Raw genomic sequence first — 16,389 nt, 5'->3', positions numbered from 1 at the left:
TCACTCAAACCAAATGCAAAAAATTAAAAAAAAATAGGATTTCTGGGTATGGAGCAATAGCACGGCCTTGCACGTGGCTGACCTGGGTTTGATTCCCAGCATCCCACATAGTCCCCCGAGCACCGCCAGGAATAATTCCTGAGTGCATAAGCCAGGAGTAACCCCTGTGCATCGCCAGGTGTGACCCAAAAAGATAAAAAAAAAAATAGGACTTCTATATGACCCAGTGATTTCAGTCAATCCCAAGAAAACAAAAACAGTAATTTAAGCAGATATCTGCATGCTTCTGTTTTACTACAGTGCATTTTACAACAGCCAAAAATCTGGAAATAACCTAAGTGCCCAACAACAGATAAATGGATAAAAAAAAATTTATACATACACAACAGGCTACTACTCAGCTATAAGAAAAGATAAAATCTTGCAGACAATTGCAACTTGGATGGAACAGTTAGATATTAATGTCAAGTAAACAGTCAGAAAGAGAGGAACAAATACTGGATAATCCAGATATATGTAGAATAAACATATAAGGCAATATACAATGAACAATAAATACAAATCCTGAGATTCTGCCAAAAGAACTAAGTCTGCTGAGGGAATGGTAGGTAGGACAGGCAAAAAGGGAATTAGGGACAATAAGGGAAGGATACTGGCATTCTGGTGGTAGGTTTGCTGCATTAACATTGTACATACCTGGAACATTAATATTAATACTATTATAAATCATAATATCTCAAAAAAAAAGTTCTGCCGGAAAAGAGAAATAAACTAAGGGCACGCCAGCAACAGTGTAACACAAACATATATGTATCACTTCTCCAATTCCATAATAACCAGGGAAATTTTTAAAACAACTTGTTTACTTGAATAAGAAATGTCATCAACATGATTTAAAAATAACAGGACATAATATTAAAAAGAAATCTGCCTTTCATGTCTGCCCAGTCCTCAGTGCCCCAGGGAATCTTAGTGATGTACCTTTTTTAAGATCCCTGTAACTAATTTATGACTTCTATTTTCTTTGTAGCAGTACTACCAGAAGTTCATTAATTTTAGTAGTCTTAAAAAGAATTTCATGAAGAACTCCTTTGAACAATCTCAAGTATGTTGTGTGTGTATGTGTGTGTGTGAGAGCGCATGTGCATCCACCTTTAAAGAGAATTTTCATTAGCTAGAGAATTCTAGACTAGAGCAATAATAGCACAGCGGGTAGGCCATTTGCCTTGCATACAGCCAACCTGGATGCCATTCCTCCATCTGTCTCAGAGAGGCTGGCAAGCTACCAAGAGTATCCCTCTGGCACCGCAGAGCCTTGCAAGCTCCCCATGGTGTATTCGATATGCCAAAAACAGTAACAAGTCTCACAATGTAGACGTTACTGGTGTCCACTCGAGCAAATCGATAACAATGGGAGGACAGTGCTACAATGAGTGCTACATAGAATTCTAAGGAAAATAAGAGTTAGAAAGACAATTTGAAGCAGGAAATAAAGCCCTGAAAGTCATAAAGAAAAACAGGAAACACAAAAATATGAAATTACTCTGAGTAAAGATTGAAGTTAAAAAAAGAAATGAAATGTAATTCATATGAAAGCAAATATTAAAAAGCAGAGTATATCTGGGGCTGAAAAGATAGTACAGAGGGTACAGCACATTCCTTGCATGTGGCAACTCAGGTTTGATCCTGTCACAATATATAGTCCCTTACTCCTGGTTCTGCACTGAAGGATATACTTGAAGTTATCCTTCAGTGCAGAACCAGGAGTAAGCCCTGAGCACTGCTTGGTATGAGGAAGGGAGGGAGGGGGGATGAGGGATGGAGGAAGAAAGAAAGGGAGGAAGGAAGGAGAAAAAGTAGTTATTTCTGGGGTTAAGGAGTATAGACTATATATATATATATATATATATTTTTTTTTTTTTTTTTTTTTTTTTTTTGCTTTCTTGGGTCACACCCACTGATGCACAGGAGTTACTCCTGGTTCATGCACTCAGGAATTGCTCCTGGCGGTGCTCGGGGGGACCATATAGGATGCTGGGAATCGAACCTAGGTCGGCTGTGTGCAAGGCAAACACCCTACCCACTGTGCTATTGCTCCAGCCCACAGTATAGAATATTTTAAACAATTTTTTTGCAAAAAATTAACATTAAAATAAGAACAAGAGTCAAAAAAATAAAATATTTATAATATAAATATCCTGACACAGACCCTTAAATATATGAGCATTTAACCTTTGAAAAAGGAACAAAGCCTATTTCTTTGAAAAATGTCATGAGTATCCTTATAGGGACTATATTGAATCTGTATAATGCTTTGGGGAGTATTACCATTTTGACAATGTTAATTCTCCCAATCCATGGAGCAGTGGAAGTGTTTTCATTTTTTATTTCCTTATGTCTTTTCTTTCTTTCTTTTTGGTTGTTTTTTGTTTTTTGGGCCATACCCAGCGAAGTTCAGGGATTACTCCTGGCTCTGCACTCAGGAATTACTTCTGGCAGTGCTTGGAGGACCATATGGAATGCCAGGGATCGAACCCAGGTCGGCCACATGCAAGGCAAACGCCCTACCCTCTGTACTATCACTCTGGCCCTCTCTTTTATTTCTTGAAGTAGCATTTTGTAGTTTTCTTTGTACAGGCCCTTTACCTCCTTAGTTCAAGTAAATAGACCAAACACTCCTGAAATTCATATGGAATGATAAACCCCTACAAGTAGCTAAAGCAATCCTTGAGAAATAAAGAAGATGGGAGGCATCACCTTTCCCAATTTTAAACTGGATACAAAGCAATAGTAATTAAAACAGCATGGTATTGGACCCTCAGGCCAATGGAATAGAATTGACAATGGGGACATAGTTCAAAGCACTGACGATTCCTAGCACTGCACTGTCCTCCTCTTGTTCATCAATTTGCTCAAGTAGGCGCCAGTAATGTCTCACAACAAATTGTGATATTTGTTGTTACTGCTTTTTGGCATATCAAATACGTCATGGGTAGCTTGCCAAGCTTTGCCATGCAGGCGAGATACTCTCAGTAGCTTGCCAGGCTCTCCAAGCGGGGCGGAGGAATCGAACCTGGATTGGCCACATGCAAGGCAAATGCCCTACCTGCTGCTCCAACCAATGGGGACATAGTTCAAAGCACTGATGACTCCTAAGGGGTTGTGAATTGGGAGGTGGCATAAACAGGCTTTCTAAGGTGATGAAAATGCTGTATTTTAGAGTTGGTTGCATGGCTATAACCATATGAACAAATTCAAGCAATTTTAAAAGGATGTATTTTACTATATGTGAATTATAATAGTGATGTGCTGTAGCTGGTCTGTGCCAGCTCATATGAGTCAATGGAATCTTTAGAAACTTTGTAATGCAGTAATTAAACACAAATGTCATTAAAATTAAACTATGTTAAAAAGCAAAAGTAGGAACCTGGGAGATGGCAAGCAGCCAAGCTCCTGCCCAGCATGCACAAAGATGGGAATTCTTCCCCTGGTATTTCCGTACAGCCTGAGTGTGGTCCCGGCAATTGTTGTTGGGGTGCCTGGTGCCAGAACAGAACAGAACAAACTCTGGTATGCAACCAGGTACATGTGAACAGTACAATAAATGAGTGTGAGTCCTGATGAGCATGCAGCCACCACAACTGAAGTGCAAGCATCGTGACAGCTGCGAGACCCCCAGCAAGCCCCGCGTACGAGTGTGTGAGCATAACCATGTATGCATGACCACCAGGAAGAGGAAAATCAAAACAGATACTGCACTGCTTCTGAATTATCTTACTATTTATTTAACTTATACTCACTATATTTTACTATTGATTTTATTTACACTTACTCCCTCTGCAGTGTATAAATACAGCATAATGTATAGCTCACTCCACATTCCCTCATGTCACTGAGCTTGGCAATGGTGGGAACACTCCAGAAATCGGCAAACATCACAATGAGGGATTTCTCTTACCCCAAACCAAAAGAGAAAGATGCTTGGGGCTGGAGAGGTTGTGCAGAGAGAGTGGCCACGTCCGATTAGATCCCTTCTACCTCATATGGTCCTCCAAGCACCACTAGCAGTGACCCTTAGCACAGTTGAGTGTGCACAACCCCCAAATAAAATCAAGCAAGGGAAGTTGCTTGATACTTGTCCACAAACTAATGTTTATAGTGCTATAAAGCTAAGTAAAAAGTAAAACAGAACCTATTTCAGTTTCATAAAACAAACTTTGCAATAACAAAATAATTGCTTTATTTGGTTTTAAAATACAGTAGTGTTTTCACCTGATATGCTTTCAAGGGCCCATAACCATCACTGTTAGTTTTAATTTCAACTGTCAAAAAGAACAAAAATCCTCAAAAGATTCCAAACAATATACATAAACTACTAAAGCTATTAAAAATGGTACTTGAAACCTGCAACATTAATCTTAGCTTAGCAGAAGTGGTATGCTGAATGTTTTTAATTAACAAGAGCCCTGATCTTAGAAAATGCCAAGAATATGAGAATATTTAGTCTAAAGCCTGCAGAAGCTGGAGAAAGAGACAGAGGTTGAATGCAGAGAACTCTTAAGTACTTATAAACTGCAAACGTTCTTGGTGTAACACTTTAAGAAATTAATTTTTGAGAAAAAGATCTAGTTCAATATCTAATTATAGTTATTCTAGTAAAAACTGAATTCTTCACATAATCAAAAACATAGAAAATGCCATTAAGTTATTTTAAAAGTGCATGAAGTTTGAGTGTCCATTTTGGACCTTTGTCAGGCATCAAATGTAATTTTTCTGAGTGTGCAGGGGACCACACCTGGGGGACTGTATGTAGTGCTGGGAATCAAACCTGGGACAGCTACATTCAACGCAAGTGCCTTACCTGCTATATTATAAAATTACATTATAATGTAATTTTTACTGAGAGGCTCATTATTACAAATTTAGGCTCATTTAAAATGATGTTAACCCTCAAACCAATTGGTTTTCACTGCTCTTTTGTTGTTTGGTTATGACACTGTTGGATATTGCCTGTCACTGGCCACCACCCACATGGGAGGCTGGTACCTGTATGGGAGAAACAGCAGCAGCTGGAGCAGTCCGAATGGGTATCCCACTAAGGGGGCTCCTGGGGGCCTTATGGACAGGAATACTCTGTCCAGCTCCACCTGTCAAAAAAGAAATGGAAACATTAGTACCTCCTTTCAGTTCAAAACATCAACAGCTCCTTATTTCTTGTTACATTTTTGGAAACTAAAATAGCACTGCATGATGAGGTATTACATTAATTCTTACAACCATTTCTCCTCTAAATTAGTGCTAAATTGGGGAATGAGGGGCTATTAATATTCTCTCATGAGATTAGATCTTAGATAAAAGATCTGAGGTCTCAGATATCAGATATGCAAGGAAGAAAAAAGTGTTTATTAAATGAAGTGAGGAATATGGTAAGAAGGAGGGACAGGAATATTCTTACATATCATCGTTGCCAATTCATTTCCATATGCCGAAAGCGCTACTGGGATTTCCTCTTTCATTTTTTTCAGATTATTTTAGCTGGAATCTATTTTAGGAGATGACCAACTATACCCTAGGAGGGAGCTATTAATCCAGTCTACCAAAATAATAGGCATTTCTACTGCAATCAAGGGAGCCTGATATTGTTACTGTGGATAGAGGCACATTCTGTTTCTTCTACTTCTGTATGTTGAGTATAGGTATAGATTTTTCTTATATATGTAGGTAGATAACAATGAATTATAAATAAGCCAGGCAATTTTCAGGTAAAGCTGAGAATGTACCGAGATCAGAAATGAATGGCAAGGGCAATGAGGTAGTCACATACAAGGTGAGACAGAAAACATCTAGCAATATTTTGCAAGTTGCTAGGATCCAACAAGATCAAAAGGCAAAAATTGAATACTTCATTTCCTCATAGAGGAAGACTCTGGTTGCTCTGATATTTCTAGGAGACAGTATGAAAAAAAACAGTTGTGCTTGAACTCAATGGACAGGAATGGAAGGAGGCAAAGTAGGTGGGGGGGATAAGAAGGGGAGGGGGTAGAGAGAGTGAGGAGCTCCATTCTTGTGTGCCCCATTACTATAGCGTTGGTCTTTAGGCAGGAAATGGCAAGTCTCTCCCGTTCACTGGCTGCATGCGGGATGATTTGGAGAGAGTCCTTCTAAGTTGTTCCAACTTGGTGCCAGTGTGTAATGATAGGCTTGATAGTGGGGCTACAGTCTAGATACTGAAATTTGCTTATAAAACGAATGATTTAATACCTGGGCGTCCTAAGTCAAATGACTTGATAAGGGATTTTACAGTGGTCGCAGACTCTGCTGGAGTTGGAGATGTTCTGCTCACATAGACGCCAGGCCACCGGCCAGGAGCCTCGGAGGGCTCAGAGTCTTCATTGACAGGTCTGTATGTAAAGAGCAAATGGAAAAAAAAAAGTGGATGATGCTCCTGTGCAGAAAAAGACACTGATGGAAAGAAACAATGCAGAGAAGAAATCTGGAGGAATAATGTCAAATTTAAGATCCTGATTTTTGATCACCTTCGTGCCTTTAGGAAATAATGTATGAGTCTGTACAGTGACTTGATGTTAAATCTAAATGAAAAGGATGAGCCTTTTGCAAACTGTATAAAAACAGCAACACATTTTATTTATCATAAATATTTAGCTAATTGCCCACCAGGAATACAATTGAGTTGGTATCACTGTATCACTGTCATCCTGTTGATCGTAGAATTACCCAAGTGGGCGCCAGTAACATCTCTATTCCTCCCAGCCCTGAGATTTTAGCAGCCTCTTCTTACTCGTCTTTCCCCAACAATTGAAGGCTCTTTCAGGATCAGAGGAATGAGACCTGTTGTCATTACTGTATTTGGCATATCGAATACACCACAGGGAGCTTGCCAGGCTCTGCCCGTGTGGGTGGGATACTCTCGGTAGCTTGCCAGGCTCTCAGAGAGGCAAATATTTATATATTTTTCTCTGATTTGTTGCCTACTGTCCGAACCCCATCATATATGGTGTAGTAATAGTGGAAAGTGGGTAGAAAGTGTCTTATAATGTGTCGCGAAACAGTCCTGCAGTCCGGAAAGCAGTCTGGAGTGTGGGGGTGATTGGGTAGTAAAGGTCGGCTGCCGGGACTGGGTCCCTTAGGGTGGGGGAGGGCTCTCACCCGCCCCACAGCCTGGTGCAGAGTCCCAAACATTGAGTTGGTAATGTTTTACGAATCTCATTTATCACATAGTGCTTGAAAAGATGAACTCTGAGAATCCCTCTGCAATAGATTTTAGCTGTAAATAAGGTTCCAGGAGCTAGAAGACAGGAGCAAGAGCTAGTGTGGAACCTGAGTCAGGGTAACAAGGAAGGGTACAGGCAAGAGGCCTCTGGTGCTGCCAGCTATGGTGGCAGCTTTTCACCTGGTCAGGCAGTTTCCTCCTGATTCTAGGAATCAAGGGTGGCAGAGGCAACAGCTCCCTGGATGATTTCGCTCTGTGTTGTGACTTGGGTAGCAACCCAGGAAGCTTCACCCTTTCTACTTTAACTAGAATGCAATCTAGAATGAGCAAGAGAATTCTGTCTGCTCTGCTCTCTAGGAATGTGAATGGTTAATTGTGCTCTAGAACATACGGCAATTCTGCATGAGGTAAAGCTTCTAGTCTCACACTTTCATGGTAAACTCTTAGAGGGCTTTCTAAATTCGAACAGACATTTACAGAAAGGTTGTGTGCATGTGTCAGATGTGTACTTTGCACTGTGCATTCTGTGTGTGTGTGTGTGTGTGTGCGCGCGCCTGTGTGTTCTTGTGATGCTCTCCCCACCAACCCTGCAGTCATTTAAAACTACATAATCTGATTCAATCTTCTCATGCGTAGTTTCCTCATCCAGGGGACTTGGCATGTCATTTAATCTCCCTGTGAATAAGCCAAGACAAGATCTCCCAATCTTCTGATTTCTAAATGACTGCTTTTTATTATATTGAATTGTCACAGCTATTTTTGTAAAAGAGGACTAATTTATGAGAACTGCTCAAACAGAATATTTCTGGCAGTATATTTTAAAAGGTCAGAGGAAGTTTAAAATATTTACTGATCTTTTTAAAATTAATCTAGTTACTCATAAACTTCCGTGGTTGGATTTACTTGTCCTTAATTCTCTAAGATTTCTTCTAATGCTCTATAACAAATGTGAATAAAGTATTTATGTGGAAAAAGTCAAAATGCTTAAATCACACTCCTCTATATGCTGATCTCTATAGACTCTTCTTTTGGGTAAAAGAAAAACCAGTAAACATCAGTTTTTTAGAAAAAAAGAGGCTGGAGCAATAGCACAGCGGGTAGGGTGTTTGCCTTGCACGCGGCCTACCTGGGTTCGATTCCCAGCATCCCATATGGTCCCCTGAGCACTGCCACGGGTAATTCTGGAGTGCAGAACCAAGAGTAACCCCTGTGCATCGCCGGGTGTGATCCAATAAGAAAAAAAAAAAATCAGAGCCCCTCACGCATGAGAATGAATCTGCTGAAACACTCAGGTATGCAGCTTTTGTGACCAAAATCTCCAGGCTTTCTTGGAGTTGGGAATCGGTGAACTCCCTGTTTCCCTGTCTTTCCTGGAGCTTGGTGGTCATGCCGATGAACTGCCTCCTGCACCACATCTTAGAATCCCTTTAGTGCGCAGCCACATTCACAGCCGTGCAAGATTTTATACACTCCACTTCATTGATGTACCAAGAGTAGCACATCATGTTCGATGGGGTTAAGGTAGAAAACAATTGAGCTGGATTCGAAAATAAATAAATCAGGTATTTCAAAAATAGGTAGGGGGGTTTGGTTTAAATTTTAATTGACCAGAGTTGGTTTTTGCATCTTCTCCATTGTGCTATACAGTATGAAAAAAGGTGGAGAAAACACAGAAAGAGAACAAAATTAAGTTAGATTTTTGCAGAAAAAAAGAACAAATTCTGTCCCTGCTGTTCTCAAGGTCAGAAGCAAAGCTGGCCTCTTTCTCATTAGTCCATTGATATGATTTGCTATGAGGGTCCTGTAGATATGCAGAGCATGCTCAAAGGAGATCACTTTAGACATATATTTTTATTTCCATCCCTTGGAAATTTATGAAGACTAAAATAAAGAATCCTACATTCTAAGGTATCACCATCAAATTTTTCAATAATTCAAAATATCAAACAGTAAATAAGAAGATTCAATTAGGGGTTAGAGAAATAATTCAACAGATACCACTAAGTTCCCCCAGCATCACTGGGAGTGCCCGGGCCCCTGAGCACTGGCTGGGAGGCTTTCTTCTCATTCCAAATCACTGACATTCAATTGACAGTAGTTTTTCTCTCCCTACAGTTTTGACTGGAATTGGGGGTGGGGGGTCCCACCTGGAAGAGCTCAGGGACTATTCCTGGCTCTGTGCTCGGAAGTGACTGATGGAGGTGCTTGAGTGACATATGAGGTACCAGAAATTTGAACTGGGACTGGCAGAATGCAAGGCCAGGAACTTACTTCCTGTTCTATCTCTTCAGTCCCAACAGTGGTTTTTAATCATAGATATAAAAAAATTAAAAATCACACAACTCTATTAGTAAGGCTTTAGGTCAACAGCAGGATGTTTGGTAGGTGGTAGTTAAGTAGTAGTAGCTAAGTTTGAGGTGAAGTTAAAACTTACACATAGATTTCAAATGAAGGGGGGTATCCCTACACCTCTGCTGTCCAAGGGTCAGCAGTATTCTATAAATAATAAGAGTAGCCAAAATATAGTAGACTCATTAAAAATATAAAAACTTGAAGGAACCACTACTGATTAACCATTTGTGCAAGGCTAATCATTGCTCACTAAGGCAGCTGCTAGGTTCAATGATATATTTCTAAACTTAAAAAATCACATGCAGGTCAGAGATAGAAGGAGAGATGACAAGAGAATCAGAATAAACTATGACTAATACCTAAAAAAAAAAAAAAATCACATGCAACCAACTGAATCTTGAAAAATCCCAAATCATCCAAAGCAGTACAGCTTACATTATTTTTACAAATACAATCATATTCAAACATGCTGTATTTTCATAAATCAAATGTACTTCCCCCTGCTTACAGTTTAATCATTTGCTTTTACTTCAAGAGAAAATAGGTATTTTGTATTTAGGAACCATGTTTTAAAAGACAACAATGAGGCATACTTTCTATCTGCTCTGAGCATGTCAAACCATGACAATAATAAATTCAATTAAATGAAAGTGTGAAATAACTCCACAGTACATGGCAGGCAAAAGGCATATATATGTGCCACATATCTTTAAAATACTATCTAGTTCAATTTTTAACAAAAACTCTATAGGTAATTATCCTTTGTTTTAGATGAAAGTTTGACAAAGGCCAAATGTCTTTCACAAATTTTCTATAATGGATGTGAGAGGCGTACAAGAGCATCAAAATAAATTATTATTATTATTTTTCAAAGTTATTTAAAATATAGCCAAGAAAAATACTGTCAACATTAATTTTAATAAGGGTTATTATTTGCAATAATTTGCCTTTAGGGAATGGCGGCCCACACCTGAGAAGGAGACAGCTTTCATTCTAACCTCTCATACTTCTTATGTGATTACAGAATAGAGTGCAAATATTGATTTTCTATAGAATTTACTTCATCATACAGGATGCTTTTTTGGACTGTGTTTTGGCTCAAGGGCATGTAAGCACTTGCGGTTACAATTTTTAAGATCCTCTGAGGTTTGAACTCCATTTGGGAAATGTCTCAGAGCACTCGGACTGCCATGGGTTAACACTGGCATGAGGCCAACACTTCTGGGCTCCTACTTATAAGGACCAGGTGCTCCAGGCCTCTGTGGCAAGGGCTGAGTTCCTACTCTCCTCTCTGACCACCTGCTTTCAGAGGAAAGACTAAGCACCTGAACCTTCTGTTCCTTTCCGGTCTTGCATTGGTGCTTTTGCTTATTCTAAGCCCTCACCAGGAATGAAATTTCCTCAAAAAGACTTCTTAGTATTATGCCTGAAAAAAAAATCTAAACAAGGGTTGTCTCTCGAAAATGACACAAAAATTAGTACGTACTTAGTCTCTTGGGTGTCACACAGTGTCTTCTGGCTTTTGATTTTGAATTTCAATATAAACATATATACAATAAACACAAGATAAAATTACAATTTCAATATGAACAACCTTTAATTACAGATACTAACACAAAAAAATAAAGGAATATATTACAAAAATCCTGCACCAACACTGGAAAATACAGAATGATACCTACCTGCCTTAGACTGAACTGAAATTTCTGCTATACAGAGGAAAAGTGTGTGCATGTGCACATGTGCACATATATGTATGCACGCGTGTGTGTGTGTGTGTCTGCATGCGTTTAGGGGGGCTGGGAGGACAGGGGATGGGAGTGAGATAAAAAGAAAATACTAAGACATTCTAAGATTTTATCTCCAATACAATTCCCCCCCAAAAATGAAGTTATGGAGGGAAAAGTACTAATGTTCTCTGAACTAGAGGATCATGCTTAGAGGAACCCAAAAAGAGTACACTGACCATCCTGGCAAAGGATCAGTCATGATTTGCCTGGGATGGCGTATCCTGAGGACAGGGACAACAGCAAGAAGAGGCCTTCCAGGAAGAAACTGTCTCAACTCGAATAGGCAACAGTGAAGCACTATCAGCCCAGGAAACTGGCTTTTTCATTCCAGTTCATCAAACAGAACAAATTGGATCCAGACGACCACTCCCATCCCCACCACCAAGGACCTATTCTGTACTCTAGCTGCTATCTCAGAATGTTTAACATAAAACTGCTTTAGACAGCCTTTTAAGATTTGAGATTTTTAGAGTAGTGGGTGGAAATGACTGGATTTAAGTACAGTCTACAGATGCTGACATTAGATAAATTTTCAAGCCCCTTGAGATTCTTCCTTGTAAGTCATGGGTGAAAACACTCCCTGTTGTCTAAAAATACTTCATAGTATAAGACGAGAATTTCACTCAAGAGGGAACAGGGATTTGTCAATTTATTGAAGGTAACAGAATTAGACACTTGTCTAATCTGTCTTGAAAAATATAATAAATTTCAAGAAAACATAAGAAAGAAGAAGATTTTAAACAAAGGTTAAATTTAGAAGGAAATATAGGCAATCTAATGGAAAAGCATGTTCTAGTAACAAGTTGTGCTGGTCGGATTGGTTCTCCATCTGAAGAAAAACTATCAGATGCACACGACAAAAAAAATACATATACTAAATATCTGTGTGTGTGTGTGTGTGTAATACGGAAAAAAAGTGATAGAATATTTGTATAAAACTGGAGGACCCAAGGATGACAGGTGGGCACCAGGCTCACAGGACACCATTGAATCTCCACCACTGCCCCTATGCCAAGTGCAATCCCCGTGACACTGTCACTGAGATCCCCAGAACCAGTCTGGAAACAGTAACAGACTTTATATGACAATATACGGAATAGACACACATCCCCAATAAAACATCAACTTATAATCCATACTCAGATAAGAGAAAAAGAGTCCAGTGAAAACAAATACAGTGGTGAACCAGCAAGTCTCTAAAAAAAAAAAAAATGCAAATGATCAACAGACATATAACATAAAAAATATACTCAGAGAAATAAGAATTAGAGTACTAATGCAAATTAAGTACTTACTAGGATCTTTGCTTCTCTTGTTGGCAAAAATAAAGATTAATACTATCCACAGCTGCTAATAAGGCTATGTATAAATGGGCACCTTCAGCAAGAATTAAAGCCACAGTTCTTAAGTAAGTAAACTGTCAGTATCTATTAAAATTAAAAACATGCATATTCTCTAATGTAGCAATCACAGTTATTATCCCACCCTAGCAAAATAAAAACACAAATAAAGCATAACTATTAATCAAAAAAATTTAAAAAGAAAAACACAAGTGTACATAACTATAGGAAGAGAAAGTCTATTATGGCATTATTTGGAAAGAAAAAAAAACACTATAAAATATAACTCTGATGTTCACCAATATCACATAATTGACTATTCAAGGTCACACTATGTAGCTACTAAGTCAAATTTGCATATATTGACCTAGAAGGATACCCCTGATACATTGTTCAGTGAAATGAAAAGGTGCAGAGTAAACAGAAAAATTCATATAAATGAATCCCATGTACATTTATTGTAGGAAAAAGACAGGCAAAGAAAATAACATTACCACTGGTGGATATGGAGAGGGGAAAAAATGATCAGTTTTTCTTACATATCTCCATTTTGTTACCAGTATATCTAAATATTACTTGATAATTAAAATTTCCAGTACATTAATTAAGCCATCAAATTGTTTTTAAACATCAACAAATCTAGACTTCAAATTCCTTTGTTTTTATATTCAAGTTTTCCTTTTAAACTAACACAAAATTAGTATTTGCCTCTTGTCGTTCTGTTCTAACAATGAAATCATTTAAAAACCCATTCATATTTAAAATTGGCCTCCTATCACAACTTGAACAGTTGAAAGTCTACCTTGCTTTTACCTCAAACTCCAATATTTTTCTGTTGCTCATATGTTCTAGAAAAATTTTAAATAAAACAATGCAAAAGTTTCTGGGAAAAAATGTGGCTTATGATTTAAAAATCAGGCAACAGATTCCTCTAAACAACTGTTTTACTTAGCACTTTATAAATGATTACATATAAAAATATTCAATAGTACCCAGAATAAACTCATCAAAATATGGGGTTCAAAACCAGCTGTGCATCAGTTGAGGTTATGTTTTAATATTTGAAAACACCTGGCAGGTGAATTCTAAATTCTCCTAGAAATTCTTGATTAGAGGTAAAGATCTCATAGTATATCATATAAATACCTATCCTGCTTCGACAATTCCAGCAAATATATAAACTACTTTTACAGAGAAGGTGCCAACATCTCTTATCTTCCTCATGTGGCTAAGTTTTTCCAGTGATTCTGTGTTCTCCAGTCAGATACCCTGAAAGTCCCCCTGAGTTAAAGAGAATTCCTGCTGCTGACTTTCCTCATAGCAGATAATAATTCTGACATATCTGCTTTAAAATGCATCTAGGAGTCCAGTGTCACCTACGCTGCACACTAGCTCCTCAGTAGAGCACTGAAACAGGTTTGCCCAATGGAGGTCGAAGCCTGGAGACAGATATTCTTCACACACATAAGCACTTCCAAATACTTAAAACCATACTTTGAATTATACATGTGTTGTTTTGAAGCCTTTTCTTCCTCTTTTTTCTTCTTCTGTAGTGCCGATGATCAAACCCAGGTCTAATGCACACAAATCATGTGCTCTGCCATCAAGTGACACGCCCAGGTCTTAAGTCTTCTACATTTCCAGGGTAAGTTTTATTCACGAGACTTTTGTTGTAGTGATCGTTCATTAGTTTTCAGTTAGATTCCAATTAACATTGTTACTGTGCATGTTTGTCAACATATTTACATTTATTTAGGGTGAGCACAATAGAGATTTATGGAAATCAAATCAAATCTTAATGATAACTTACTTCAGGTAAGGTAATAAAAGTTCACTTCTGGCTTGAAAAGTTTTGATCAAGCCTGGTTATAAAGGAAGTACTTTCTAACTGGCTCCCAAAAAGGTAGTTCACAGAGAGCTTCCCATTTTGCCTTAGGTAGTGTTAACTCCAAGGTTATCAAATAACATAATCACCAAAATAGCATAAAAATAAACTCTGTAAACTAAGCACAGCCTGGGTTGCTTTGAATTAGAATATTCTATGTGACTGACTGCTGTGAACATTCTAGTTGGATATAAAAATTTTTTCACAATCAACTTGTACCCCTTGTGTTTCCAAAACAACTTCATTTTATGGTCCAAATAAAAGACTTGAATCTTCTCAAGAAAAAAAAAATGGAGGGAAGGATCATCTCTGACCATCATACAATGAGTAGGGGAAAAGGGACAGAAAAATTTGTTGGCAACCACTCTGTGTGTAACAGTGAATGTTAGAAAGAAAGAATCTGGCTATTTATAAAACAGAGGTACTTTCTCCTCTACATTATTCCCCTTTATACAGAAATGGCTGTTGTTTCCAATCATGGCAAGGGCTTGGCTGACTTTCTTCCATCAAATGCTCTGCTAGCTGACAGAAATCATGGAGCTGTGGAAAAAGAAATGGGAGGGGAAGACTGGTAAAGGAATTACTCAACACAACACGACCTATTTACAGATGAAAAAACAGCTTATACTGCCCAGAGGGGAAAACTAGTTGCTAGAGTAGGGGCACCATGCTTTAATTCCTCCTGTTTCAATTTTTTGGAAGTGATAAGTCTTCAGACAGGAAAAAACACCAGGCTTCAAAAAGTTACTACCTAAGGCCTCCTTCACTGGACCATCATCAAACAACTGTGTACACAAAGTAGAGATGTCCACTAAGAACAAAATCAAGCCCCTCTAAATTTAGAGAGTGGCTCAGACAAGCTTGAATTATGCAATCAAGGTAAAAAAAAAAAAAGATGAAGAGAAAAAAAAAACCTTAAAAAAATGATGGTACAGAAATCCTAAGGGTTTAAGGGAAGCTTTTGTCTATATTTTTCAAAGCCAATGTATCACAGTGCGGGTCAGAGGTCAGGGAAGCAGAAAGCTCTGTAGAGCTAGAGGCTCTGTATTTAATTCTACAAATGCTGAAACTATGAAAACAAGATTATTGCTTTTGTAACAGGAGCCTACCAAAAGACCAGATAAAAGTCTGAGGTCCCAACAAACACAGGGGCTCAGGCACAGGGTGACCTGTTCAGAAACAGCTTAGGAAGCTGCATGAGGGCAGGTCACTGCAGCAGGGCCTGGAATTTGGTATGGAAAGGATGTCTCTGTCCCCAGCACCTACACCTCCAACTCCCACACATTCCCCTTCAGTAACAACCACAGAACATTGGGCAAGCAGCTGTGGAACATTAGAGCTCTAAGAACAACACAAAGGGTGCAAGAGGTGCACACAACTAATGTTAGGGCAAAGTACATTTGTACACACACAGTTAAAAGCCAGTTCCAGAAGAGTCTGGTAGTGCTATGCTGCCATGCTGCTCACGCCAGAGGTGACAATGCAAGAACCAAAGGCACAAGCTAAACACATTCTGAATCTGAGGCATTTAATTTTAGAAACTAATACACGTCACTGGGCGTAGATGTTGAGTGTTTGCAATGATTTCTTTTCAAAGGCATTTTCCACAAACGTTTATTGGTATCGGTCACGGTCACGGTCCTCCCGTTATTCATCCATTTGAACAAGCGGGTCCAGTAACGTCTCCATTGTGAGACTTGTTGTTACTGTGTCTGGCATATCGAATACATCACAGGTAGCTTGCCAGGCTCTGCCGTGCGGGCGAGATACTCTCGGTAGCTTGCAAGGCTC

At 38.8% G+C, this 16,389-nt stretch overlaps 1 protein-coding gene across 5 annotated transcripts in view; it reads right to left on the bottom strand.

The window, feature by feature from the left end:
• The window catches only part of SPECC1 (sperm antigen with calponin homology and coiled-coil domains 1), a 422,681-nt gene that overhangs the window by 179,697 nt on the left and 226,595 nt on the right, over positions 1–16,389 (bottom strand). For 4 of the 5 annotated variants that reach the window (XM_056135727.1, XM_056135728.1, XM_056135726.1 and 1 more), the window contains 2 exons: positions 6,262–6,401; positions 5,047–5,147 (listed from right to left, as the gene is read on the bottom strand). In XM_056135727.1, the coding sequence (XP_055991702.1) occupies positions 5,047–5,147; positions 6,262–6,401 (241 nt within the window). Of the gene's footprint in view, positions 1–5,046; positions 5,148–6,261; positions 6,402–13,174; positions 15,139–16,389 lie in introns of those variants that run through there. The other variant, XM_056135730.1, reaches the window with a different exon arrangement.

This window comes from Sorex fumeus, unplaced genomic scaffold, assembly GCF_029834395.1.
Source record: "Sorex fumeus unplaced genomic scaffold, SorFum_2.1 ptg000122l, whole genome shotgun sequence".
In the NCBI taxonomy this organism is placed as follows: domain Eukaryota; kingdom Metazoa; phylum Chordata; class Mammalia; order Eulipotyphla; family Soricidae; genus Sorex; species Sorex fumeus.
Note: the sequence above shows the minus strand (reverse complement) of the source record. Positions and strands in the feature narration are given on the sequence as shown.